General features: G+C 47.8%; 1 protein-coding gene across 3 annotated transcripts in view; it reads right to left on the bottom strand.

The window, feature by feature from the left end:
- The window catches only part of KCNE2 (potassium voltage-gated channel subfamily E regulatory subunit 2), a 131,204-nt gene that overhangs the window by 100,214 nt on the left and 5,661 nt on the right, over positions 1 to 25,329 (bottom strand). The window contains exon 1 of one of the 3 annotated variants that reach the window (XR_008553753.1): positions 1,832 to 1,869. The exons of 1 other annotated variant lie outside the window; for it this stretch is intronic. Coding sequence is in view for 1 of the 2 variants with exons in the window: in XM_054700293.1 (XP_054556268.1) it covers positions 1,832 to 1,891 (60 nt within the window). In the remaining variant the exon portion in view is untranslated. Of the gene's footprint in view, positions 1 to 1,831; positions 1,966 to 25,329 lie in introns of those variants that run through there. One more of the 3 variants, XM_054700293.1, reaches the window with a different exon arrangement.

Raw genomic sequence — 25,329 nt, forward strand, 5'->3', positions numbered from 1 at the left:
TTGGAGGCTCCTTAAAGTCCTGTTCACCTAAGTGGTTCTTGCACTGTTTGTGTCAGAATAAATTTCTGTCACGTTTTGGGAGAGCAGATCAACCTGTGAGTACAGGGATAATAAGAGCTAAGGAATTTCCCCTGTTAGCCCAGGTCACCGGTCAGAGGTCACCTAGTATAATAGCTTCTTCCGCATTAAAACCCAGATGAGAAAAGAGTCATGTATATGACAGACTTTCCTGTTTCCCAAAGGTATGTTCTTTGCAGCCCTCCCTGCTGCAGGTAACGAATGTGGGCGGTTAGTACTATGTAACTTCACTTCACTGTCCCCTGTGTGAGACAGTCTCTTTGGAAACGCTAGTTTCACCATCAGCTTTTCTTGCAACAAGGAGAGAAGACAGAGGATTCGTTCCCAATCAGGAACCCAACAATTGGTATTGAGCAAAACTGAGAGGTGTCCAGAGACCCAGAACTGTAAAGGGGAAAAACCACATGACCCATTTTAAAGCTCTGTGTCATCCACGCACACAGCAGCAAAGAAAGCAGACTCTTCGTGTGCGCAAAGACTTTTAATCGATGAGCCTTTGAAAGGAGAAAGAGAGAGAAGAAAGGATTTCAAATACCAAACTCCCACTCAAACTCAGAAATAGCCCAGCCTCTCATAGGTAACTGCCCAGCCTAGAGGCATGGACCAGAGCTAAGCTGCCAGAAGAACAAGTTCAAGGCAAGCCAACAGAAAACCAAGCAGTAGATTCATCAGGGCCCAGGAAGCCGGGAGGGAAAAAGAGACCCCCAAATTTACCATGTACCATCCAAGCTCATGACCACCATTGTCTCTCAAGAGTCCACTTGCCCCGGAGCACAGAAGCCTCTAAGAGCAAAGACCAGGAGCAGCACCCGCCGCCCGCCATGGTCTGCTTCCTCTCCATCCAAACCAATATATAACCCCTTGTTCCTTCCTCCAGCCCTGCAGCCACCTCTTCAGAAAGTCCAACTCATGGCATGCTGAGAGCTGTAATTCAAGATATCTATCATGCTGGTAGTGTGGAAGTGGGGGCAGGGAATTGGCATCTGTTCCTGTGTCCACACAGTGCCCCTCCCTTGTCATGTGACATATCCTGAAACGTACACATTTACCTTTTATGGACCCTTTATTGTCATCTTGGCAATGTCTTTTGTTCAACCAGACACCCACCAAGAGAGTGGACCCACTGAGTTTAGTTACAAACCTTTTCTAAAGAAGGTTTAAATGCATCAAGCTTTGGCCCAGCATTTACCCTAACAGGTCTTCTCACACACTTACAAAAAGAAATCTGCACAAGTGTACTCCTTACAGTGTTGTTGGAGATGGCAAAAACATGGGAAATATGCCCAATATCAATTAACAGAGGGTCATTAATATATGCCAAATGTACCGCCACTGCTGAAAATACGAGGTAAGGCTACATGGGCTGATATGAAACCATATCCGAAATATATTGGCAAAAACTTAAATCTATTATCCAGCCATGAGAAGGGGTAATAACGTGCCACATGCAATGGCAGAGCTCGACATTGGGTGCAATATGCCTTATAAGGGAGATTAGTCTGACAGAGAAAAATAAGTAACTGTGTGATGTCACTTACATGTGAAATTTTTAATAAGTCAAATCTACATAAAACAGTAAATGGGTGCTTGCTAGGGAGTGGGAGTCGGGGATAAGGTTGATGGTATTTAATGGCACAAACTTCCAAGAACAGAGTATAAGACAGAGATCTAATGGACAGTTGCGAAATTGTGATTTGCAGGAAATAGATGCATTTGGTCTCTCGGATGCCCATAATGCATCCCTCACACATACCTGACTTTCAGCCACAGGTGCTGTTTCACACCAACCAGATCTTGAAATTTCCTGCGCCATGAGAACAATGGAAGCATCTTTTTTTCATATTTGTTTTCTTGTGTCCAGTTAGTTCTGGAGAAAGTTCCAGAGCTCTGAAAGTTGAAATGGGAGTCTTGTTACTTTAAATGCTTCTATGACAACGAAGGTAACCTTCGGAAAACACCTGAGGAGGAGGAGCTGGACCCCAGAAACCAACAGGCATATAAAGTAGGACTTTCAGTCCTCCCCATTTCCTGGAAGGGGAGAGGGGCTTGAGGTGGAGTTCAATAGCCAAAGGTCAGTGATTTAGTCCCTCATGCCTATATAATGCAGCCTCCAGAAAAGTCCAAGAGGAGGGGTCTTGAAGCTCCTCCTGGGTGGTGAACTTGAAGACATGGGGAGAATGGCAAATCCAGAGGGCATGGAAAGCCCACTCCTTCCCCCCATATTGCACCCCATGCTTCTCTTCCATTTGCTGATTCCTGTCCTTCAGTTTCTGCGTGAGTGGTTTCCTGAGATCTGTAATTCTAGCAAATTAATCAAACCTGTGGAGGATGTCCTGGGAACTTCTGATTTATAGCCAGTCAGAAACGCAGATGATAATCTGGGGCTTGTTAGGCACTTGAGGTCTAAGGAGTGGTCATGGGGACCCATAAATCCCCTCCCCCTGGCTGGCAAGCAGCACAGCTTGTCTGGGGTTGCAGCTAGATTGAAAGTGATGGGCAGTCTTGGAGGCTGAGCCCTTTACCTATGGAACCTGATGCTATCTCCTGGTAGATAGTGTCAGAATTGAGTTGAATTCTCAGAAACCTAGAATTGCTGGGGTCACAGAATTGCCTGCTTGTATGAGAAGGCCTTGGCACGCCAAACCTGTTGGAAATTGGGTCCAGGAACCCAACAACAGAATTAACAAAAATAGATAACAATCGTGTACTCTAACTATGTGATGTGACAAATGTAACTGTATATTGTACTACACCGGCAGCCAGAGTACAATATACAGATGTAGCAAAGTAACATGCAGCACATCTTAGGTTTACACAATATTAGCCATCAAATTTATTCACTCAAAAATATAATAGGGGGAATTAATTGTGGTAATTTGAGAACTCTACTTGCTTCAAAATCTTCCTGTAAATATAAATCTATCCAAAAATTAAAAATTTATTAATAAAGTTTTTAAAATATAAATCTGCAGAGCAAGTAAGTTACGTTCCTATTTATGTTCAAAAGAAAATAAAATGTATCTGCCCAGATAACTTTTCTGGGAAGGTTAATGGGAAACTATTAGCAGTGGGGCAACTTATGGGGACAGAAGGTGAAGGTGAGGTGACAGCTCACAGCTCTTTTTCTTTCCACTTTACAGTTGTTTGCTGTGTCCTAACTCTTTGTCATTAGAGATCATAATTTTTGAAGACCTGCTTCCTGCCACCTTAGCCTAGGCAAACAAAAGATACAGACCGCTGAGCCACGCCAGTGTTCCCAGGCTTGCGGGCCATGGACCTGTCAAGGACTTACCCACAGGAGTGAGTTCCACTTTACAGTCAAGGTCAAGGTCATCTCAGGGCAATGCTTCTCAACCTTTTCTAAAGAAGCACTCCAAGACCAAACAAAACACTGAATCTCATGGGATACAAGAAATCACCCCAAATCTCTGCCTCAAGCAAAATTTCTTTTGTATACACTGCCTTAAAAATTCAGGCAAATTTTGAATTTTACTCCACAATAGAGTTGTCTTTGTCTTATTGTTTAAAAAAAATAGTTCTTCTCTTCATATCTTATTTGTGGGATTCTGGTCATGATATTAGTAAATTTTTCACTCAAATCACACTACTAAAAATTCTAGATGAAACTTAAAAAGGAAAAATAATATTCCTTGTCAGACTCTAAAGCAAGAGAAGTAGAATGATGATGGGAACTCAAAAGGAGAGACTGGTGGAAAATTGGGGCCTGATCTAGACTGGGAGTTGACAATTTAATGTTAATATGGGGAACAAGGAGTCCAGACTTTACTTAAGCACAGGTGTGATAAACTCTGCTTTAAAATACAGGGCTGGGATTTGCAAAGCATTGCTCCAGACTTGAAATAAGAAACCAGGATGAGACACATTCTACCCCCAGTCTGTGGGTGATAAGGAAACTGGTCATCTTTGTGAACTTTGGAGGAGAAAACACTAGAAATCAGACACTCAGACAAACATAGTCAGCCAGTGTGAATTTATACTATCTGCCTAGCACAGTGGCCTCAAGCTACAACATCAATGTAAAGAGTAGTTCAGCACTAAAGAGAGCCATAAGGGCCCCAGAAGAAGGAAAACCAAAGCTGTTCTGGGAACTGGGACTTAATGCAAGGAAGATAAACAAAGATAACAAACTACATGAAGAACTTAATGGCCCTGAGGGAAAATCATGGATGCCATGGAGAAAACTGCATGTCAAGCATCATAAGGCAATATAATAGGGCAATATAAAAGATAATTAACATGTTTAGAAAGATAATATCAACTGTAAGGACAGAATGAAAGCAGAACTGAGAATTTATCAAACAGAAGTTTAAGAAAGGAAACAAACATTCTATAGGAAAATGCAGCTGATATATTTGCCACAGATGAGGAAAGTACTAGTGAACCAGAAGACTGGAGGATATTATACAACATCTTCAGGAAAATGAAGTGATGGGAAATATTAGAAGTTAAGGAATATGAAATATTTGAAGTTAAGGAACATGAATACTTGAACAGAAAAACAAAATATATCTAAGAGTAATACCCATAGAGAAAAAGAAAGAATCAGGTAGTGTTCAAAGAGATAATGGCTAAGAACTCTTCAAGAGTGAAGAGATATATGAACCCTTGGTTAAAGAACTTTGCCAAACCCTGAGAAGGATAGTGAAAATAAATGCATACCTTGATATATCATAGTAAAGACACAGAATACCAAAGACAAAGAGAAAAATAAATCTTCAATGTTTTATAGAGGAGTGGGGGCAAAATTAACAAGACTAAAGAAGAACTAAATTACACAATAAATAAGAAGAATAGAGAGCCTCTTTTCAAGTGACCACAGAACAAACTTCGAAATTTCAAAGAAACCAAAAAAGAAGAGAAAGCATTCTTTAATGACCATGTAGAAATTAATGTTAAAAAAAAAAAAAAGAAGAACGCTTACTAGCTGGAAAATTTTTTACTTGCTTTCACACAACTATTGATTCAAAGGAAAAAATATAAACTTATCCTACAGAGCAGTTGAAGGTAGCAAGAAGGAAGGAAGAAAGCAAGCAAGGGTGGGCAGGAGGATACCACCACCATCAGTGCTTACATTAATACAGCTACAGCTATAATTTTTTAAATTATTTATGTGGCTGGTATTATATTAGATAGTACTGTAATAGAAAATCCAGTTTGTTAAAACCAACTTCAGAATAAATAGAAAATCTAATAAATAGCTGCAGAGGAGCAAAGGAATTTGTCCAAAAGCATCTTTCTGCTACCTCTGTCAATAAAAACTCCAGACCAAGATGATTTTCCATTAAAGAGCAATAATTCCAAAGTATTTAAATTGTGCCAGGGCATTTTTTTCACTGTTAAAATCTTTTTTTGCCAGAGCATTTTTTTAAAAAGATTTATTTATTTATTTACACAAGCACTGGGTACAGTCAGAAGCGCAGGAAGGTGAGAGAATTCACCAGAGCCAGAGCGGGGAACAGAACAGGCAGACTGATGAAACACACTGCTGAGGGGAGCAGCGGGCGCTGTAGGAGAGGTCTGCGCGCACCATGTGGGACCCTCTCCAGGGGCCAGGGATCGAACCAGCACTGCAAAGGCTGCAGGCAGCTTCGCAGCCCAGTGCTCAACCGCTGCGCCACCAGGGAAGGCCCTTGCCAGAGCATTTTTAAGAGAAAAATTTCCAAAGATTCTTGGTGTGAAATAAGCACAATACCAAAACCTAACAAGGATTGCATACCCAAAAAAACCCCTCATAAATTAATTACACTTATGAATATTAAAGAACAAACAACCAAAAAACACCAAATTAAACAGGGCACTTGAGCTTCCAAGCAGAAGATAAGTCAGAAAGCTCAACACTCTGCAACCGGATAAATCTGAAATAATCTTGTGTTAAAGATAGTGAAGAACCATGAAAACAACAAAAACTAGAGCAAAACTTCCTGAGGACAAAGGGCTCATTAAAGATAATCTGACAATCACCAAGCTGAATGAGCTAATGTCAACTTAGCTCAATCAGAGGACCACTCCATAGGAAAAGGAACAGCACACCTTTTGGTTAGTGCAGTGGATTAGAAATCAAGAGTCCAAACACAGGTCTCCCTGGTGGCACGGGGGTTAAAGTCTCAGCACTATGAAGCTATAGCCAGACACTGCAGCATGAGTTCAATCTCCGGCCAGGGAGCTGACCCACATGGCACAGCAGTCCACTCCTGTCTTACCAGCTGCTGCCCTCAGCAGTGTATTTCAGTAGATCCGACTATTCTGCTCCCCACTCTGTCTCTGGTTAATCCTCTCACTCCCTGCACCTCTGGCCTGTACCCCAGTTCTTGTATGTATAAAAAAAAATTTTTTTTAATCTTAAAAGAGTCCAAACGCAAAGCTAATTTTCCCCATAAAAAAATTGCTACATTCTTGGGTGGTCCAGAAGATTAGTGGTGGGGCTCACAAGTCTGAGGAAAATGTCCTACAGTCTGTAGATGACCAGGAAACAAAGCCCTAGCAGAGGGTGATGCCTGGAAACACATTTCCAGTCTTTCCCTTCAAGACATTTGCGAATTTTTAACTTGCTTGGGGTGGTTGCTTATCTCAAATCCTCCAAACGGCAGAACTTTCAGGGCAAGCCAGAGGTGGAGTGTATCTTACTAAACTAGAATCCAGCCCCAAGCCAACTCAGTCTCTGACTGGAATGAGGCCATCTGCTTTTCCCCTTATCTTCCCAACAGAAGGAAAAGGCTGGGGACCAAAAGAAACTGAACAGAAGCAAAGGAGGAAGCTATTGTTCCCCAATGTAACAGGAAAAAAGAATGAAAGGGCAACCCTCACTAGAGGAAGACACTATCTTCTCTCTCAATCCTCATCTCTATGATTCTAAAATATACGGTAAGTGTAGTAAAGGAAAAAAATCAGAATCCATGAAGATAAACATTTGACAATGAAAATACCACACCTGGGGCCTCCCTGGTGGTACAGGGGTTAAGCACCGCACTATGAAGCAATCTACAGCCTCTGTAGCACAAGTTCGATCCCCGGCTGGCCAGGGAGCAACCCACATAGCGAGGCAGACCTCTTCTGTCTCTCCCACTGTTCCCCTCAGCAGTGTATTTCAGTAGATCTACCTGTTCTGTTCCCCGCTCTGTCTCTGGTGGATCCTCTCACACCCCTGCATCTCTGGTCTGTACCCCAGCTCTTGTATGCAAAAATAAACAAATCTTTGAAAAAAAAAAAGAAAATATACCTGAAATTAAGAGCTTGTTGATTTTGAAATAAAACCATATACAGCAGAAGACTGAACTAGTAAGCTCTAAAATAGATCAACAGAAATACCCAATGTAGAACACGGAGGGAAAAATGGATGTAAAGAACAGAATAGGGCATGAGTGACATAAGGAGCATTGTGGGTCTGCTAGACTTAAGTGGCTTGTTGGACCACAATTCTTTGTTAGCTGCAGTTCTGCACTCCTATATAAGGTCAGAACTGCCCAGTCAGTCAGTCACAGGAGCCAAACCTTACAAGGTGCCTTTCAAATCCACCAAGAGCACAAAGCTTGAGCACCCTGGGAAGACTATGTATCAGGAATGCCCGGGGGCCGAGGACTGATGTATGACAAGGGACCCCAGAAGCTGATGAGTGGAATGCCTTGTTGATAAGATTAGAATCATGGCTGGGGGCCTGGGGTATGGTTTTGATTATAACACTTGGTCATCAAGCAGATAACAATTATCTGGTCAGCAGACTCATGTGCCCATAGATGACAAAAACACATTTTTAGTTTCCCCCATCTTTTTCTTTGTCTCCTACCCCATGTAACTTATGCTGTAGGATTATTCTATCAATAAAAAGGCCAGGAGCTTGCTTGTGGGGCGGCATCCCACACTGTGCAGCCTGCTCCATGCCTCCCGTTTATCAGTAGGGTATTGCCCACACAACAGAACACAGTCAAAAGATCGAAAATGTGTATAATTAGAGTTAAGAATGGATAAAGAGATAACAGCAGACATTTCAGGGAATGTTTAAAGAGAACCATAAGAATTCTCTAATACTGATGAAAGACATTAACCCATTGATCCAGAGACTCAGTGAATCACAAGGAAGGTAATTAAAAAGGAAACTTCATCAGGACACATCTGAGTTAAATAGTTGAAGACAAAGAAAATCCTAACAGCATCTAGAAAAATATGCACATAACCTTCAAGAGCAACAGTAAAAATGATGATTGACATTTTCAACAGATATTGTAAAAGCTAGAATACAAAAGAATGACATATTTAAAAACACTGGGAAAGGGGAGGGGAACTCTCCAACTAGTAATCCTATACCCAGCAAAAGGTCCTTCAGATATGGAGACAAAATAAACACTTTTCAGGAAAAAGAAAACAAAAGTGTTGAAATAGTTCATGCACAGTAAAGAAGATCTACATGAAAAGGGATTTTTTTTTTTTCAGTAAAGGAAAATGTTCCAAGATGGAAGCACAAAACTTCAGGAAGGAGCAAAGAGCACTGCAAAGAAATACCCAACATAAAACACAGGGGAAATGAATGGAAAGAACAGAATGGAGAGACAAGAACAGTTTCTGTTTGAAGCAAAAATAATAATAGTGTCTTGCGAGCTTTATTTTTTTTAAAGATTTATTTATTTATTTATACAAGAACTGGGGTACAGGCCAGATGTGCGGGAGGGTGAGAGGATTCACCAGAGACAGATTGGGGAGCAGAACAGGCAGACTGATGAAATACACTGCTAAGGGAAGCAGCGGGTGAGACAGGAGAGGTCCACCACACCATGTGGAACCCTCTCCGGCCGGCTGGCTGGGATCGAACCCGTGCTGCAGAGGCTGCAGATAGCTTCACAGAGCTGCGCTCAACTGCCTGCACCACCAGGGGAGGCCCTTGCGAGCTTTATAACATATAGAGATGAAATGACACCACCATATCCCAAAGTGTGGGATGGAGTAAATAGATTTAAAGTGTAGTAACTTTAAGCATTATTAATTAAGAGGTAAAGATACCAATTTGAGGTCAACAGTATTAAGTCAGGGACACACAGTTAAGGGGACGGAGCAGGGCGGACACTATTGTATGCTTCATGACAGTGCACACATTGGGAGACAGAAGAGGATATATTCAATTTGTCTATATCCAAAAAAAGGAAGGGAAATCTCTGGAACGATTAACAGCAAACTCATACTCGTGGCTAGCTTTTAGGGGTGAGGGATAAGCAGTAAGCAGATGGGATAGGCCTCTTGTAGGTTACTTGGACCATACTTACTACTTATTCAAAATGTTAAATACTAAAAATGTTTAGCTATGGGAAGCAGTGGGCAATGGCCCTCTCCCTGGCTCCTGCTTAACAGCTGAGGAAGGAGCAGGTGTGGCTGTCTTTTTTTAATTATTTATCTATTTTCTTACATCTTTGTTAGTTTTGGGACAGTACACGATGTCTGCAGCAGTTCTCCCACCACCAAAGCACCCACCAGTCTATCACCACTGTATTCCCTCCCTGTTTTCACCCCTCTCCTCCTGCAGGCCAGGGAGACTGCCTCTATGTGAGGAGTCCTGAGGTCTCAGAATGGGGCACCTGGCCTCCCCAGAGTGGCAGGGCATTGTGGGGTTTGGGGAACTGACCCCACCAAACCTGTCTCTGATCATCCTCCAGCAGAGGCCTCTGGCAGGAGGATTACAAAGCAGAAAGGGTCAGCAACTTGGCCTCTCACCCAGAAGCAGCTGCCCCAGGCCCGCCATGGCCCTAGGACAGGTGTACGAGGGAGGCAGAGGCCTGGACTTCTGATTCCATTTTCTAATATCCCCAGTGGAGACACCCAGCCAGTAGCCACCAGTCTGGACATTGGCTTCCTCACCGGGCCTTTAATCACTGTGTCTGGAGGACCATCTCCAGCAGCCCCAGCTGCGGGCTGGCAACATTGACCAGTATGGCGAGGGGACATGGGGACGGCCCAGGGGCTGCAGGCCATAAGACCCTGAGAGGAGGAGACTACTAGCCACAAAGCTCTCTCCCACCATGAAAGATGACCACCAAGGCCTGAAGAGGAGCCAGCACCATCCTGGTGGGCCTCGGGTACCCAAAGTGCCCAGTGTCCTCCAGCTGTCAGGGCCTCCACAGGCTCCAGAAATCGTCTTGCATGGGTCACCGACTGCTTTTTTGCAGCTGTAGTCCATTCCCGCCAGACCGTGGCCTCTGGGGAAGGAGCATGGATCTGTGTTATCTGTGCTCCCTTGTGCTTTGGAGAGCTCCCAGCCCATGCTGGAGACGCAGCACATCTCAGTAATGCCTGCTGGCTGCGGCCGGTGTCCACGCTAAAATCCGTGCATCATAGCCAGCGGCGCCTTGACTGTGTGGTCTCCAGGGCACTCAGGTCACCTCGACTTGCCTTGCCCCAGCCCCAGCCCCGGCCCAACCTTGCACAGCCCTGCCAGTCCTACCCAGCCCTGCCCCACCTCTGCCCAGCTAGTGCCTGACGTCATCCTCTCCAGCAACAGCCTGCCCTCCCTCCTGCTCCTCCCCAGGAAGCCCACTGCTGGCCCCCTCGCCTGGAAACCACCCCCCCCCCAGAAACCTATGGGGCTCAACCCTCACCTCCACTTTAGGGCTCTGCTTAAAGACCACCTTCTTACTGAGGCCTTTCCTGTTGCCCTTTGCAAATCTCCTCCCTGCTCCAGGCCCCTACCCTGTACTCCCTCTTGCTTTCATTTCCCCAAAGCCATCACCACCTAAAGCACACACTACAGTTTTCTCATTTACTATGTTTGATCATGTCTCCCCCACGCAAAATATGACGTTGCAGAGAGGAAGGGTGTGTCTCCTGCAGTGCTGTCTCCCGGCACAGACAGCGCCTGTGTTCGGTGGATACTGGTTTCCTTGAGGGGATTGAGTGATTACTCAGTGGGCACCAGCAGAACTGGGGTACGGGGTTTTCTGCTCACTGAGTTTGGGTCACTTAGTGCAGGTCTTTGGACTGGGGGTGACTGTGTCCTCCCTTTCTGTCCCTTGGGTTCTTCCTGAAGCTTCACAGGCTCCTTGAAGAAGAAGACCTGTGTTTCCCCCTTCCTTTTCTTTCCCTTCCCGTGTAGCTCTGGGGCCGCAGTCCCAGGATGGCACGGAGCAGGGTATCGACGATCAGAGCAGACCAAGTAAAGGAGAGCCCTGGTGCCCTTGGTGGCTTTCTCAGGCTTTTATACCTAGTGCAGCAACCAGGCAGGGGTGGGGAGGGGGCAGAAGGCCTCCAAGCCCCTGGCAAGTCTTCACTCTGGGCTTTTCTCTCCTGCCTCTCTCTTGCCTCTGCTTCTCTTGGCCAACACCTCAATACTGAGCCGGGGCCCACAGAGTAAACAACACAACTTCCAACCATGTAACAAAAGGCAGGTGCCCACCACAGGCAGGGCAATCCTAATGGCAGGAGGGCAGAAAAGCCTGAAAATCATTTACCCTACAGGGGCCCAGCATCCCCACCTTTGCCCCCAAACTCCCCCCACCCCCCATAAGAAGCCACTGGGAGTCTCTGGCTCTGGAGCAAGGCTGCATTCTCATCTTCGGACGGTGTTCACTGGCTCTTTCACACGGTGAGCCACAGACATAGGCCTGGATGCCCTGAATAATGGGGATTTATGGCAACAATCCACGGGGAGTTAGTGTCAGGCCCCTTAACACAGCCCAGCCGGTGGTCCTGTGTCTCCCTCCCTGGCGAGCGCCTTTCCTCCCTGCTGGACTCTGCAGCCTCTCCTCCCCCTGAGCAAGGCGTCCCTCCCTGCTTTGTGGCTCTGGAATGTTCTGCGCATCTCTGCATCTTGGCACTGATCCTGTTTCACTGGTTGCTGCCCTGGGTCTCGGGCACCTGCAGCGCCGCCGGGGCCTAACCCTTGCAGAAGGCGCGTTCATCCTGCTGCCCGAGGAGCTGCAAAGCCCGGAGGAGGAACTTGGGGGGCAAAGCAATTAAGAGAGCGTGCATGGACTTGGGGGGCGGGCACACACACACACACACACACACACACACACACACACACACGTGGAAACTGCTCCACACGACACAAGCCCCCCAGCTTTCCCCGGATTTGCTGCAAGCTTCTCTGGCAGGCGGGCAGGGAGAACAGGACACGCGAGGCGACTCGCGCAGAAGCTTCGAGAATCCGCAGGTCCAGCCAGGAGGGTCCCGGCCGGGCTGCGAGCCCCGAGGCCGCCAGGGGCCGCCGCAGCCGCCGGGCGCCTGGAATTTTCCACCCCGAGCTTGCACAATCGCGTCTCCCCAGCCGGGCGGGGGTGTCGGTCCCCGTGTGGGGACGCGGATTGAATCAGCAGGGAGCCCTCTCGGCTGGGCAGGGCTCTGCGAACGCGGGGCGCAGGGGGTGGGGGCGCCGTGGTTGCCACCCCCGCTCGGCTGAAGCGTTGAATGTCTCCTTGCTACACGGAAAATGCCCCCGCGAGCTGGGGAAGTGGGGCAGAGACACGACATTTGCCTCTTCAGAGTAAACCCCCCAGAAAGCCCTGCTGGAGAGTAAACCCCCCGCGCCCCCGGGCTCCCCCGGCCCCTCCCTGGTTGCACAAGGAGCACAGGCCCGGCCACCCCAGGGGCACCCCAGGGGCACCCCAGGGACACCCCAGGGGCGCTGGACCCGCGCTCAGGTGCCAGCTGCAGATTTAACCCCCTGTGCACGCAGCCACCCACGGATTCTCATGGGACAGGGGCTTCCCCCCATCAGGCCAGAGTTCTGAACCAAATGGACGTTTCCTTCCAGGGTGAATCGAATGCAGGTGGATGAAAGCCAATTAGAAATAGGGAGAAGCAGCCGCAGAGCCCCCCACTGGAATGTGCGGCCAGGCAGGGAGAAGCACCCCTCAAGCAGCACCCCGGGCATGGAAGTAATGTGTGAGCTGCTCCTGCTGATTTAGGATTAAAAATACAGCCCCCCCACCCCAACCCTGTGCTTTCTCCGGGAGTTTCTGGAAGGGGGAAGTGCCTTTCTGTGAGTTATTGTTAAATCGACCACAAAGGCGAGCTCTGACCATGGTGTTTGATGACTGAATGAGTGATGTTTCCCCAGGTCAAGGTCCTTAGAATGACAGTGGTCTGCTCTCCGGAGTCCTTGCTTGGACAACTCCTAATTTCACTAAGCTTCAGATTCTTTGCTTTGAAAAGGAGGAAAACAGTTTGCTCTAAAAGTTAGAGAATTAACAGATAACCCAGCTGTTCCATTTCTGGGTCTATGTACAAAGAGTATGATGAGTCATACTGAAAAGAGACACCTGTCCATCAATGTCCAGGGCAGCCCTGTTCACCATCAGCAGAAGGTGCAGTGACCCAGGGTCCAGCAGTGGGGACTGGATGGACAAAATGTAGTCTAGCCACACGATGGTAAAAAGGAAGGAAGTACTGAGGCATCCCACAATGTGGCGAGCCCCAGAACACTTTACTAAATAAAGAAGCCAGACACAGCACCCCTGTTGCAGGGTTCCCCCACCCGGCGTGTGCACCCTCAGGTAAGCCACGGAAAGGGGCAGGAAGCGGGGTGTTTGTCAGGGGATGCAGGTGTAGGGGGACTAGGGACCAACTGCTTAATGAGTGTGGGGTTTTCGTGGGAGGGCGGTGATAAAAATGTTTTGGAGCTAAATAGATTCATACTTTTGTGAAGTCTCAAACCCTGAGTGGTAGCTTTGGAGTAAAGTCTTTGCTACTGGCTCCTGGGGGAAACCACCACAGGACAGGATGACACAGCCTCGTCGCCAGCCCCCACCTCCACCTGGTGCACTGAGGCGCAGGCTCTGGCCAAGAGGCAGCTGTGTCATCTAAACCATGAGGTCAATGGAAGCCCCCACCACGTAAGCTGCTGTCAGAATGAAGCTAAAATTGTGTGATGGAAACAGACCACGCTCACCAAGACTTGAGGGTCTGCATGTATAAGCTGGTGTTGTTAAGGAAAAGGTAAATAGGATTAATAAGACATGGGGCAGTTTGTCCTCTGTTGGAAGGCGTTGTGTGTTTTTTAAAGATTTATTTTTATTTAAGCATACAAGAACTGGGGTGTAGGGATAAGAGAATTCACCAGAGTGGGGAGCAGAACAGGCAGATCTACTGAAATACACTGCAGAGGGGAGCAGCAGCAAGAGAGAAGTCTACTGCACCCTGTGGGTTAGCTCCCTGGCTCGGGATCATGGGCCGCCAGGGAGGCCCAGAGCTTTGAGGCTATTTAAAGCAATGTGAACATAGCACTGCAGGCTGGGAGGGGGCCGGGGAAAATGCCAAGAAGGGAGAGAGAAGTCCACTGTGACATGGGAATATTCTGAAAATAAGGAGAACAGGAGCTGTCAGATACAGGAGTGACTCGGAAGTGGGGGTGACACAGAAATTGGGGACTCTCCTGGGGGTCTGAGATGAGTCTTCAAGCAGTAAAAGGGGGCTGCTGAAATGTTGTCCCCTGCAACAGAACCCTTGAAACGTCAGAAGCCACCAAGCCCAGTGGGCTTCTCATTCCTGAATCAACCTCAGCAGAGACCCCCACCCCCACCCTGTGCAAAACCCCTCAGAGCCACTGGCCGTGCTCACAGCTGAGCGGACAGTCCCATGGAGAGGGTGAGTGTCTGCCAGTGAGCCAGGGCCGCAGCCTTCAGCAGCAGGAGAGAGCCGAGTAGTATAGGATTTAATGGGAACTGGGACATTTGGTGGTTTTCTATAATGACTCAACTTCTGTAATATCAACCATCATCCTAATCACCTAATCATCCTGCTTCCCTCAGGGTAACCGGAGCCTCCTCCCCAACCGCCCCCCCTCCAGCAAGGAGCCAGCATGAAAACCCTGGGGTGCCTCAAAAGGAAGCTGAGACAGCTCCCACTGGCCTGCGGCACGGGGCCCTATGCATGACACTGCAGAGAGAGCAGGTGGTGAGTCCCAGGACTGGTGCTTAGGCTTGGCTGGAGTGGCGGCCTTCAGACTGTCTTCAGGGTTTCATAGACAGAAATCGAGGTGGCTCAGTGCAGTGGTGGGCTGGATGCAGATCAGGAGCTCTAGATCCTCTGCAGACGGGTAAAGGAGGAGAATCCCGGAGCCCTCGGTGGCTTCAGGCTTTTATTCCCATTTTCCCAGGTACACGGCAGGCGGGGATGCTGGGCGGCCACAAGGCTGGCGGGCCTCCTAGCCCCTGGCGAATCTTCACTCCTCCTGGGCTCCGTTCTCTCTTCTGGTTCCGTTCCGCGCCCTCGATTGTCCTCCGCCTCTGGTGGTTCCATTCCGCCACGCCACCCTTATAGGCCCCGTCTCAGCCCAGGTGCACCCACCTCCGCGTGCCCACACCCCACGCCAGGTGCCGCCATCAGGCGTGCGTTCAGGACCGCAGGGATCCGTCATCAATCCCAACGGCGGGAGGACAGAAAAGCCTGACAATCATTTACCCCACGCTCAGATTCTGCAAGTAACCAAGCTTCTCAGTTTTGGTTCCCGAAGGCCTCACCCACACCAGCTTCCAGCAGCTAGCCCGGCTCCGCACTTCCTTGCCTCGGGGTCAGCTGAAAAGATTCTTCCCTGTTTTGTGAACGCGAAATCCCTGGATGAGACTATGACAAAGGCCTGGAAAATGAGAGAAGGGAGAAAATTCCAGGAGGAAAGAGTCCAGGGCAGGGCAGCATGAGGAGCTGCGGGGTGTGGGGAGGCCAGACCTCGTGGGGCCAGTGGATGTTGCGAGGTGGATCCCCAGGCACCGGCCTCAGAATCCTGTCCCCATGACAGGTCTGAACCAGCCACAGGGTCTGAAGGACCCAGAGCCAAGGTAGTGAGGGGTAAGGCGGAGGGCATCAGAAGAGGCTGTGGGGGGGAAGCCTGCCTTGTCCACTCTGAGGCCTGCGCCAGTTTCCACGCCCTGACTGAGCGTAGCACATCCTTGCATCTTTCACTCGTAGCTGATGGAAACTTTTTTCTCATAATTGGCAAGGCCACAGCTTACAAACACCTAGGATTTATTTTGTTGGGTAGAGAACGGGTGTGACATTTATCGGGCTTACAAAGTCCCCCAGGATCATTACATGAAAGAGTTCTTAACACCGTCGGTACAACTTAAGTACCTTCTCATCAATGGGAAACCAGAATACGGGTGAGAAAATTTCCACGGATTAGGAGCTGCAGTCATGGGACTTCGGCAACTGTGGTACTGGATCCCCCGCAGCCCGGCCTGGTGAGCAGCGAGGCAGCCTTCCTGCCGGCTGGCCAGGAGCAGGGGCTGAGAATGCTGTGCCTACCGGCCAGCCGGGCTGAGCCCCCGCCATGCCTGCTCCCCTAACAACAGGGCCCAAAGCAGCGAACCCTTCTCCCAGGGACACACACGGCTCAGCGTCCCTCAGCCACTCTGCAAATCTCTCTGGCACCAGCTGCACAGCAAGACCCAGAAATCCCTGCACACAGCCAAGAGAGCGCTTTCTTCTTCTTTTTCAGAAGATCTCAACCCAACTGTGTGGTGAGAAGCACCTACAGGAGAAAATTTCTTTGTTGCTGCTTTTTTAAATGTAGTTTTTTAGTGAGGCAGCATTGCGTTGTGTGTGATTTAGAAGTGTAGCTCCACACCTCTTCAGCTGCATGTTACCCAAACACACCCACCCCCAATGCACCCACAGTCCCAGCAGAACCCACTGGGTCCTCGGGCCCCTCTGCTCCCCGCTCTGGTCTCCTCGATTCTGCAGTCACATGCCTGAACTTGTTTTGCTCTAGTCTTGTCTGCTCCTTTGTTTCTTCATAATCCACATATGAGTGTCACCTGTTATTTGTCATTCTCCTTCTGGCTCATTTTGCTCTACATCATCCCCTCCGAGTGGATGAAGAAGATGTGGTAGAACTATGGAGAGCTGTGTGGAGATTTCTGGACCTACTAAACACAGAGCTTCCATAGGATCCAGCAATTCCACTCCTAGGTATTTACCCAAAGGACACAGAAACATCCATTCCAAAGGGCACCTGCACCCCTATGTTTATAGCAGCACTGTTTACAATAGCTAAGCTTTGGAAACAGCCCAAATGCCCAAAAATAGATGACTGGATCAAGAAGATGTGGTACATATATACCATGGAATATTACTCAGCATTCAAAAACGATAAACACATGCAATTTGCAGCAACGTGGATGGAGCTGGAAGGGATCATGCTCAGGAAAATAAGCCAGAAAGAAAAAGAAACACACCGGATGGTCTCACTCATAGCAGGAAAAAGAATAACTATAAGAAAGTCAATATCAAAATCAACAAACAACTATGAACCAGAGACACTCTATGGGGGTGGGGGGTGGGGAAAGGAGGGATTGGGGTCAAAATAAGGGGGTTGTAATTGTATGGGGAATATACAAATAAAATTTAAATTAAAAAAAAAGAAGATGTGGTAGATACACACGCTGGAACACTATTCAACTATATGTTAAAAAAAAAAATAGATGAGCTCTTGCCACCTGCGACTATGTGGATAGAGGGGATTATACTGAGATGTTTTTTCAACACCCAGGTCGTACTCCCAGGTGACTCTGTTTCACTGATCGGGGTTGGACTAGGCATCTGCATTTTTTTAGATTTCAATTTGAGTCCATATTTTCAAAGGTTACCTAATATACAGTTGAGTCCTAGGGCAAGTCAGGGATAATCAGGCCGCTTGAGGGGCAGTGCAGGCAGGGACTTCGGGAGAGTTAGGGAAGACTCCGAAGATAAGGGCCACAAATTCCAAAGGGGACTAATCCAACACCCCCAGGACGAGGGGCAACAGGACATTCGGAAACAAGCACGATAAAGAAACGTGTGCTACGATGAGGGCTACGATGAGGACACAGAGACTTAGTTCTGGGCACACAGACGCTGAGGCAGTGAGTGGGAACACCAAGATCTAACCGGTCAGAGAGACTGGTGCAGCTTTGGAACATTTAGGGAAAGAAAGTGCATATTCCCCAGACACGACTCCACTTTGGCTTCCTTGCACCCCCTCCTGCCCACCCCCCGGCCTGGTTCCACGGGCCTGGGAGTCCCACTTTATTTCTGTTCCATTTTTCCTTAATAAACTTTTCGTTCTCTAAACAAATCTGCCTTTTCTCCCTCGCCTGGGTGTCAGCGAAGTTCCTGCCGCAGCTTCGCGAGACACCAGCCCGTGGCGGTCTAGTGGCCGGGGCTCAGCGCTGCCCCTGCAGCCTGGGATCCGTTCCTGGCTGGGAGACCAGGCCTGAAAACCTGACATTACGGTATCACGATCAGACCCCTTTGCTGGCTGGAAATATTTCAGACGGGAACCAGACAGAGAGCCATCGGCTTTCTCCCGTCATGTGTAGGTATTCTGTGGCGTTACCAGTGACACTGGACTGGCCGGTCACTAAGTCTGCAGGGATGGAGCATGGCCAGGCAGGGTGGGCCCATCAGACACATCAGGAAAGGTCGTCCAGTACTGACGCTTCCTGCAGGGGAGGGTCGTGGCTCCAAAACCTGTGAACCCTCTGCAAATGAGCAGAGCTGAACTGCAATGTTACTTGAATCCTATCTCCAAGGTCAATGCGAATGAATAGCCCCCTCTGCTTGGGTTCTTCCAAGCAAATGCCCCCATCAATCTCCATTTTCCTCCTCAACTCAGCATGTGTTGTCCAGCATGTTTGAGCCACTCTGAAAACAAGCCTGTATGTGGGTCTAGTGAAAACAGCCGAGAAAAATAGCATTTCTTGCTCAACCCGCCTGTGAGAACTTACTCAACCAGCAGCGGAAAATGCAGTGCTTTTCAAAGTCTGAAAAACTACCCACTATCCATCAGCGAGAAGCCAGCAAGTCAGGAGGTTTTGGATGGAGACAGAACTTGTAAATCTGAGGCTTTTTCTTTCTTGCTGCTCACAGCAACTAGTTTACCATGCCATGCCCCAAACCAGACCTTTGAAAATCGTATTGGAAGTGGAGCAAGATGGAAGTTTTCAGTCCAAGGAGGAGAAAGTTTTTCTGTGGACTGCCACCCCAGTCCAAGAGTCCTTCCCCTGTGCTCACAGTCCCCAGGTGAGAATTTGCTAGATGTCCTCAATTAAGAGCATGGCTTCCTGCTTGCAGGTGCCAGATCCCACCTGCCATCCAAACGTTGCAGTTCCAGCCTTTGCTTCTGTCAGACATAATGAGACAGGGTTTATCAGATCATCAAAGTGAGGATGTAAAGCTGGGAGGCCATCTGACGGATTTGAATCTGTGAGAGCTGGTCCAATAAACACAAGTTTGAATCTAGTTTCTAGAGGTAGGAACAGAAGCCACTGATGTTAAAAATGTAATCATTCTTGGCAGGGGGCTTCTGGCCCTAAGTTGTTTAGGCTAAAGATACGTCAGTGCTACCTATGCTAAGAGGAAGGCAAATCCTGGAGTTTAATCTCTTTCATGGCGAAGAATGCACTGCGGAGACACAGGGCTGGGTGTCCATTATTTAAACATTTCTTATCCAGCTCCTTGGTCACTCGTGCGGTTGAAAGGCTGTTTTACCCACAGGCAGCAGATTTTGGCATAGCTGCTTCACAGACTTCAAGTCTCTGCAGATGGCTTTGCTCTCTTGTCTGTTAGAGTAGGGAGGGATCATCCCCAGAACATTTTACAGTATGTTCATACTTCCTAACCATCTTTTTCTGCCACTGGCTTCTCAGCTCCCACAGAACCAGCGGTAGGTGCATGCTCTCAGGTGGGGAGAAGAGAGGTGTTGTATATCTCAGATGGAAAACTTAAATGCAAACATAACTTTCCCCCATCCATCTTTTTTGGGAGGGGGGGCAGTGTTTCAATACAGCAATATTTGGGCTGGATATTAGAGGACAGGGGAAGGTAGGAGGACCATGCAGGATCTTATGACTGATAAATATAATTTAATTATATTCCTCTCTGCATAATCCACTGGGTAACCACTGGGTAAGAGCTGTTCAAGACACACGAGCATTCATTTGCCAAGCATCCCTTCACTTTCAATGGCATCAGGACACATGGTCACTGTAACAGCCCAACTCTTCCCTAAGCTGCCAGAGTGAGCGTTGTAAAGGCAAGAGGGGTCGCAGGTGGGGGAAGCCTAGTTCTTCTTAACCCTGAGGTAGAGGTAGCTTCATCAACCAAAAAGTCTCAAAAGTAAAGGGACGTGAGTAGGGCAGAGTACTACAATAAGTATCCGTAGTCTTGGCACATTGAATGGAGTTCACCTCCACTAACAAAGATAATGAGATTTTCGCCCTCGCCTACACAGAAATGATACCAGCCAGATAGCCTTGTCTGGTTCAATACCCAACTATTCAGAGGCCACTTTTACTCTCAAGGATCCCTTCGCTAGACTCACTATGTCCAGGGGAACTTTTGAGGTTCTAGTCCTTCCTGGCTGCATTTCCCACAGCTAGAACTCACAGTATGGAATTTGAAAAACAAATAATAACAGTGGTTCCTCTGCAACGTGATTCTCAGAGGAAGGTTTTTCTGTGTGAAAGGGGATTTGCTATCTTGGATATAAAGACAAATGACTCTTTAAAACTACCCCAGCACTGCCATCTGTGGCTGCTCTGCGGTGCCTTGGGGGAGACGCACTAAATAATGAGTGGACCTGGATCTGATCTTAGTTCTCAGGTGTGGTGTGCTTGTGTGTACATGCATGCACTTGTGCATCTTCTGCTTCTTGTTTTCCCTCACCTGGTGAACAGCAATGACCAAGTACCTCCAGGGTTGCCTGGTAGAACATATGGGAAATGATATATTAGGGTTTCCAGAGAAACAGTCACTAGGAAGAATGAAGATATATATATTCTTCTGGCTAAGTTTGCAAGCTGGAGACCTGGGAGAGCCTGTGATACAGTCTAAGTCAAAGGCCTAGGACATTTACTGAGAACCAATGCTGAAACCCCAGCCAGAAAGAAGGTCTGCTGACTCAAGATCTAGGAAGAGCTAACATTTCAGTTCAAGTCCAAAACCAGAAAAAAGCCAATTCCCCGGCTCAAACTCAGGGAGAGTCCATTCTTCTTATTCTTCTAGGCCTTCAACTGATTGGATGAGGCCCACCCACACTGGGGAGGGCAATCTGCTCTACTCACGCTACTGATTTACATGTTAATCTCATCCCAAAACACCCTCACAGCAACACTCAGAATGTTTGACAAAATATCAGGTCACCCCATGGCTCAGCCACGTTAACACGTTCAATGAACCGTCACTCTGGAGCATGAAACAGCATTGAGAACTGGAAGGAACACAATTTCTGGAGCCTAAACACTCAAGGTTACATTCCAGCTCGTTACTTGCTAGTCGTGATCTGTGCATTATTCCTTTTCAGTAAGATGAGGCTAACAAGAGGTAAGTACATGTAGATACATGACACATAGCAGGCCACCAACATGTTATTTGTCTTGGGTGCAAAAACTACTTTTTAAAGGTTCAGCTTTCCCTTTGCATTTAATGTACATCACTATCTTAGGCAAAAGAGACTGTTGGACATAACAATTATAGGAGAAAAAGAGAAGGGTATATCAAGAAAGAAAATGACTAGACAGACCAGAGGATGACATGGGGACATTCTTACTCTGAAATTAGTAGGCCAGGACCCGGGGTTTTGGGGAGACACCAGAACTACTAGACCATATGCTTCACTCCTATAAGGGAAATCTTTTCCCAGGAAGCTTGGGAGCCCATATTTAGCTTGGAACCTATTGATAGGGTGGCTGGTCTTTGCAGGGTGTGGACGTGTTTTGCATTACAGGCTTTAGTGTTGGATGATAGTGAGTCCGAATACATTTGGACCTAATACCATTACCCACCATAAACACAAAATATTTTTCCATGGATAGATCAAGTTGGAAAACCTTTCTCACAGTTGCTTTGGGTTTTAAAAGCATGGTAATGGCTGCAGAGAGCATCCGTTTGTCCAGATATGAGTGGAGCCAACTGGACACCTTGTTACAGTATTGGTCCTTCTTCCAAAGCCCTGCTAAGCATGTGGGTGGTATTAACAGCATCCTTCTGGCCACTAAAGTGGACCAAGAGAATGGCCTAATTAATAGAGCAAACCTCGATGTACAGCAAGAAGTACATCGGCTGGCCCAGCCAGATGAGACTGCTGGGGGCTAGAAAAAAACAGCTCTCACAGGGTGTGAGATATTTGGGGTTTGGCAAGCCTTAGGATGCTAACTGCCAAGTCCCACTACCCCCGTTCCCCTGGTGTATTTCAAAGGAAATGAAATCCACATGTTTCTGATTTGCTGACACTTAGAGCTCATCCAAAGGTAGTTTTGCAAGACTGGTTTGGACACAAGAAGCCTAGAGAAACTAATTATTATTGTTATTTTTCATTTTGAAATGCAGACCTGAATTCTTACATAATAAATACCATGTCTACAAAATCAGGGCCCAGTTCTGCCTTACTAAAACTTTTTACAGCAATAGATCATTGAAATCAGCAAGAGAACACAGTAACTTTAATTGCCAGTCTAGAAATCTATCCTGAAAAGGGCCCCTCTGATGGGCCTGCACCTAAGAACTGCCAAAGCTAGAGTTCAAAAACACATGCACAGCATAGATTGCGTCTATAGGCTTCATTATTTCCTCCAACTCTGGGTCAAAGGGACAAAAAAAAAACTAAATTTAAGATGGTGTCCACAGCAGATGGGTAAATCCTGGTCCAAGATTGTGGAAACATGGTCTCCAGGCAAGAGGTATCACAGAAGTTTTCTGAAGAATGTTCTGGAATGCCCTGCCACTAGTCAAGTGCAACCCAAATTCTGCACCAGGGTGTGAATATGAACATTCAAGACCCATGTAGCTGAGTCCAGAGGCTAGAAAAGGAACCTGTGCACCCCAAGGCAGCAAACCCCAGGACCAGCATGCCTGGCTTCTCCCATGGACGGTGAGGCTGACTCCCTTTCCTATAGAAGTGAGTTGGGGGGAGGGTCCCCAGAGGTTTCTTAAGGGGGTGTCAGCCTTGAATTTGCATAAGTGCACATGTGTCTCCATGAACACACGCTCCATTTAGCCCTCTTTTCTGTTGTTTGCTTCCAAACAAACCTGTTCCGTTGGAAAACCTGATTGCTTTTGTGTGAGGTCAACAAAGGAAACAGAATCACATTAGAAAGAATGACGGCCTCCGCACGTGACAAGTGACCACCCCGAGTCCAGTCACATGAAAATCATGGGCCAGGGAGATGAGGGACCGCTGGTCTTTTTTGAGTCAGGGATTAACGTTTTCAGTTGCCCCAGCCCACCCCCCCGAGCCGCAGCATGGGGCTTCCCTCTGGGTGCCCTCCGAGGTGACTTCCTCTGCGGCTCTGCCTGTCCTGACACGCGTGCTGCTTTGTCCTCCCAGCTGCCCCGCCTCTGTCACAGTCCTGGGCTGTTTGCACGCTGGTCCCCGCCACTGGCTCCCCCAGCCCCTGCCCAGGGTTTGATACACGGGATGTGCGCTCTTAAATGTTTGATAAATGAGGAGATGATGGCTGAGATTAGCTCCAGAAGCAACTTACCCTCCCCCACCCCCCCCACCTTGCTGTCTCAGCTGTGCTGGTTTTCTGTGGGCATGTGGTGTGCGCCCCACCCCCTCGCCTCCTCTGCACACATGTTCCCTTCACCCACCATCTTTTTTTTTTTTAATCCAAGTAGCCTTTGCTTATCAGGACAGCTGAAATGGCCCTTTCTTGGGGAGCCTTTCCTTTCCAGACCCTCTTGGGGTGCTTCCCCAGGGACGGGCTCCCCTCCCTCTGGCCTGTGCACACGGTATGTTTTCGTGTTTAACTGCTCAAGGACAAGGTCAACCCACTGCCTCCTTTCCTCCGGGCGGCTGGCTCCTCGAGTCCAGGAACCACGCTGCCTGCTTCCCCAGGCCTGGCCCTGAGCCAGCGCTGCCGGGCCCTGCAGCCGGCCGTGCCCCCAAGATAGCGCGCTTCTGTGAACTGTACAAGAAAGAACAATGACGGTATTTTCAGACACACTGAAACCAGCACCCACTTGGACCAGTTTGCTAGGGCCTTGTGACAAAATACCACAGAACAGACGGCTTGGCACAACAGAACTTAATGGCCCTGAAGGCCAGAGGTCCCAGATCAAGGTGGGTTCCTTGCAAGGGCTGTGAGCAGAGGCAGTTCCAGCCTCTCCCAGCCTCTGGGGATCGGATGGCGATTTTGGCATAACGAAGCTTATAGAAGCATCACCCGATCACTGCCCGCTCCATCACACGGCGCCTGCCCTGTGTGAATGTGTCCACATTTCCCTCTTCTCATGACACCAGTTGTGCTGGATGAGGGGTCACCCCGAAGACCTCATCTTAACTGACCATCTGCAAAGACCTTCGTTTCCAAGTAAAGTCATGTTCAAAGGTACTGGGAGTTCAGACTGCAATATATTTTGGGGGAACATGGCTCAACCTATAACCCTACTCTTCTGGTAATTGCTCAGCATTCAAAAAAGATAAACACATGCCATTTGCAGCAACATGGACGGCGCTGGAAGGGATCATGCTCAGTGAAATAAGCCAAAAAGAAAAAGAAAAATACCGGATGGTCTCACTCATAGCAGGAATCTAGAAAACTTAAATAAGGGACCAGGAAAATGAATAAGAAAGTAAAAATCAAAATCAACAAAAAACTATGAACCAGAGACATTCTATGGGGGGTGGGGGTGGGGAGAGGAGGGACTGGGGTCAAAATAAGGGGGATTGTATGGGGAATATAAAAATAAAATTTATTTAAAAAAAAAAGGCAGCTTAAGATTGACATTGTAATACAGTCCTCACAGCTATGCTCCTTGTTCCTGGCAGCCAGTTTCAGGAATCCCCCTGGGTGCCCAGGGACGGAGGTATGGATCAAGAAGGTAGGTGCATACACCTACCTTCAGTGGAATATTACTCGGTGATCAAAAATGATGAACTGTGCCCATTGTGACAACATGGATGGAACTGGAGGGATGCTGCTAAGCAAAATAAGTCAAAAGGAGAAAGACCAGTGGATGTGACATTATTATGTGGAATATAGAGAAACAAAACAAAGGGTCAGTTAAACCCAAAGCAACCACAAACCCTAGAAATCTTTCTGTACAGTTAAGGTTACCAGAGAGGGGTGAGGGTGGAGAGCAAATTATGGAGGGGGCCCAGTGGACTGTAGTGAGGACTGTGGGTGCCTTGGAGGCGGGTATGTTGGGGTAACACACATCTGAATCATATCCAGTGTTGGAAACCAATGTTACTTCAATAAAGTTTTAAAATACAGTCATCATTTAATTTATTGCCCAAGTACATTTTTTGAGACTGACCAGGGGCACCATTCATAA

The sequence above is a fragment of the Talpa occidentalis genome, unplaced genomic scaffold, assembly GCF_014898055.3.
Source record: "Talpa occidentalis isolate TD23 unplaced genomic scaffold, MPIMG_talOcc4v2.1 talOcc4.4, whole genome shotgun sequence".
Classification (NCBI taxonomy): domain Eukaryota; kingdom Metazoa; phylum Chordata; class Mammalia; order Eulipotyphla; family Talpidae; genus Talpa; species Talpa occidentalis.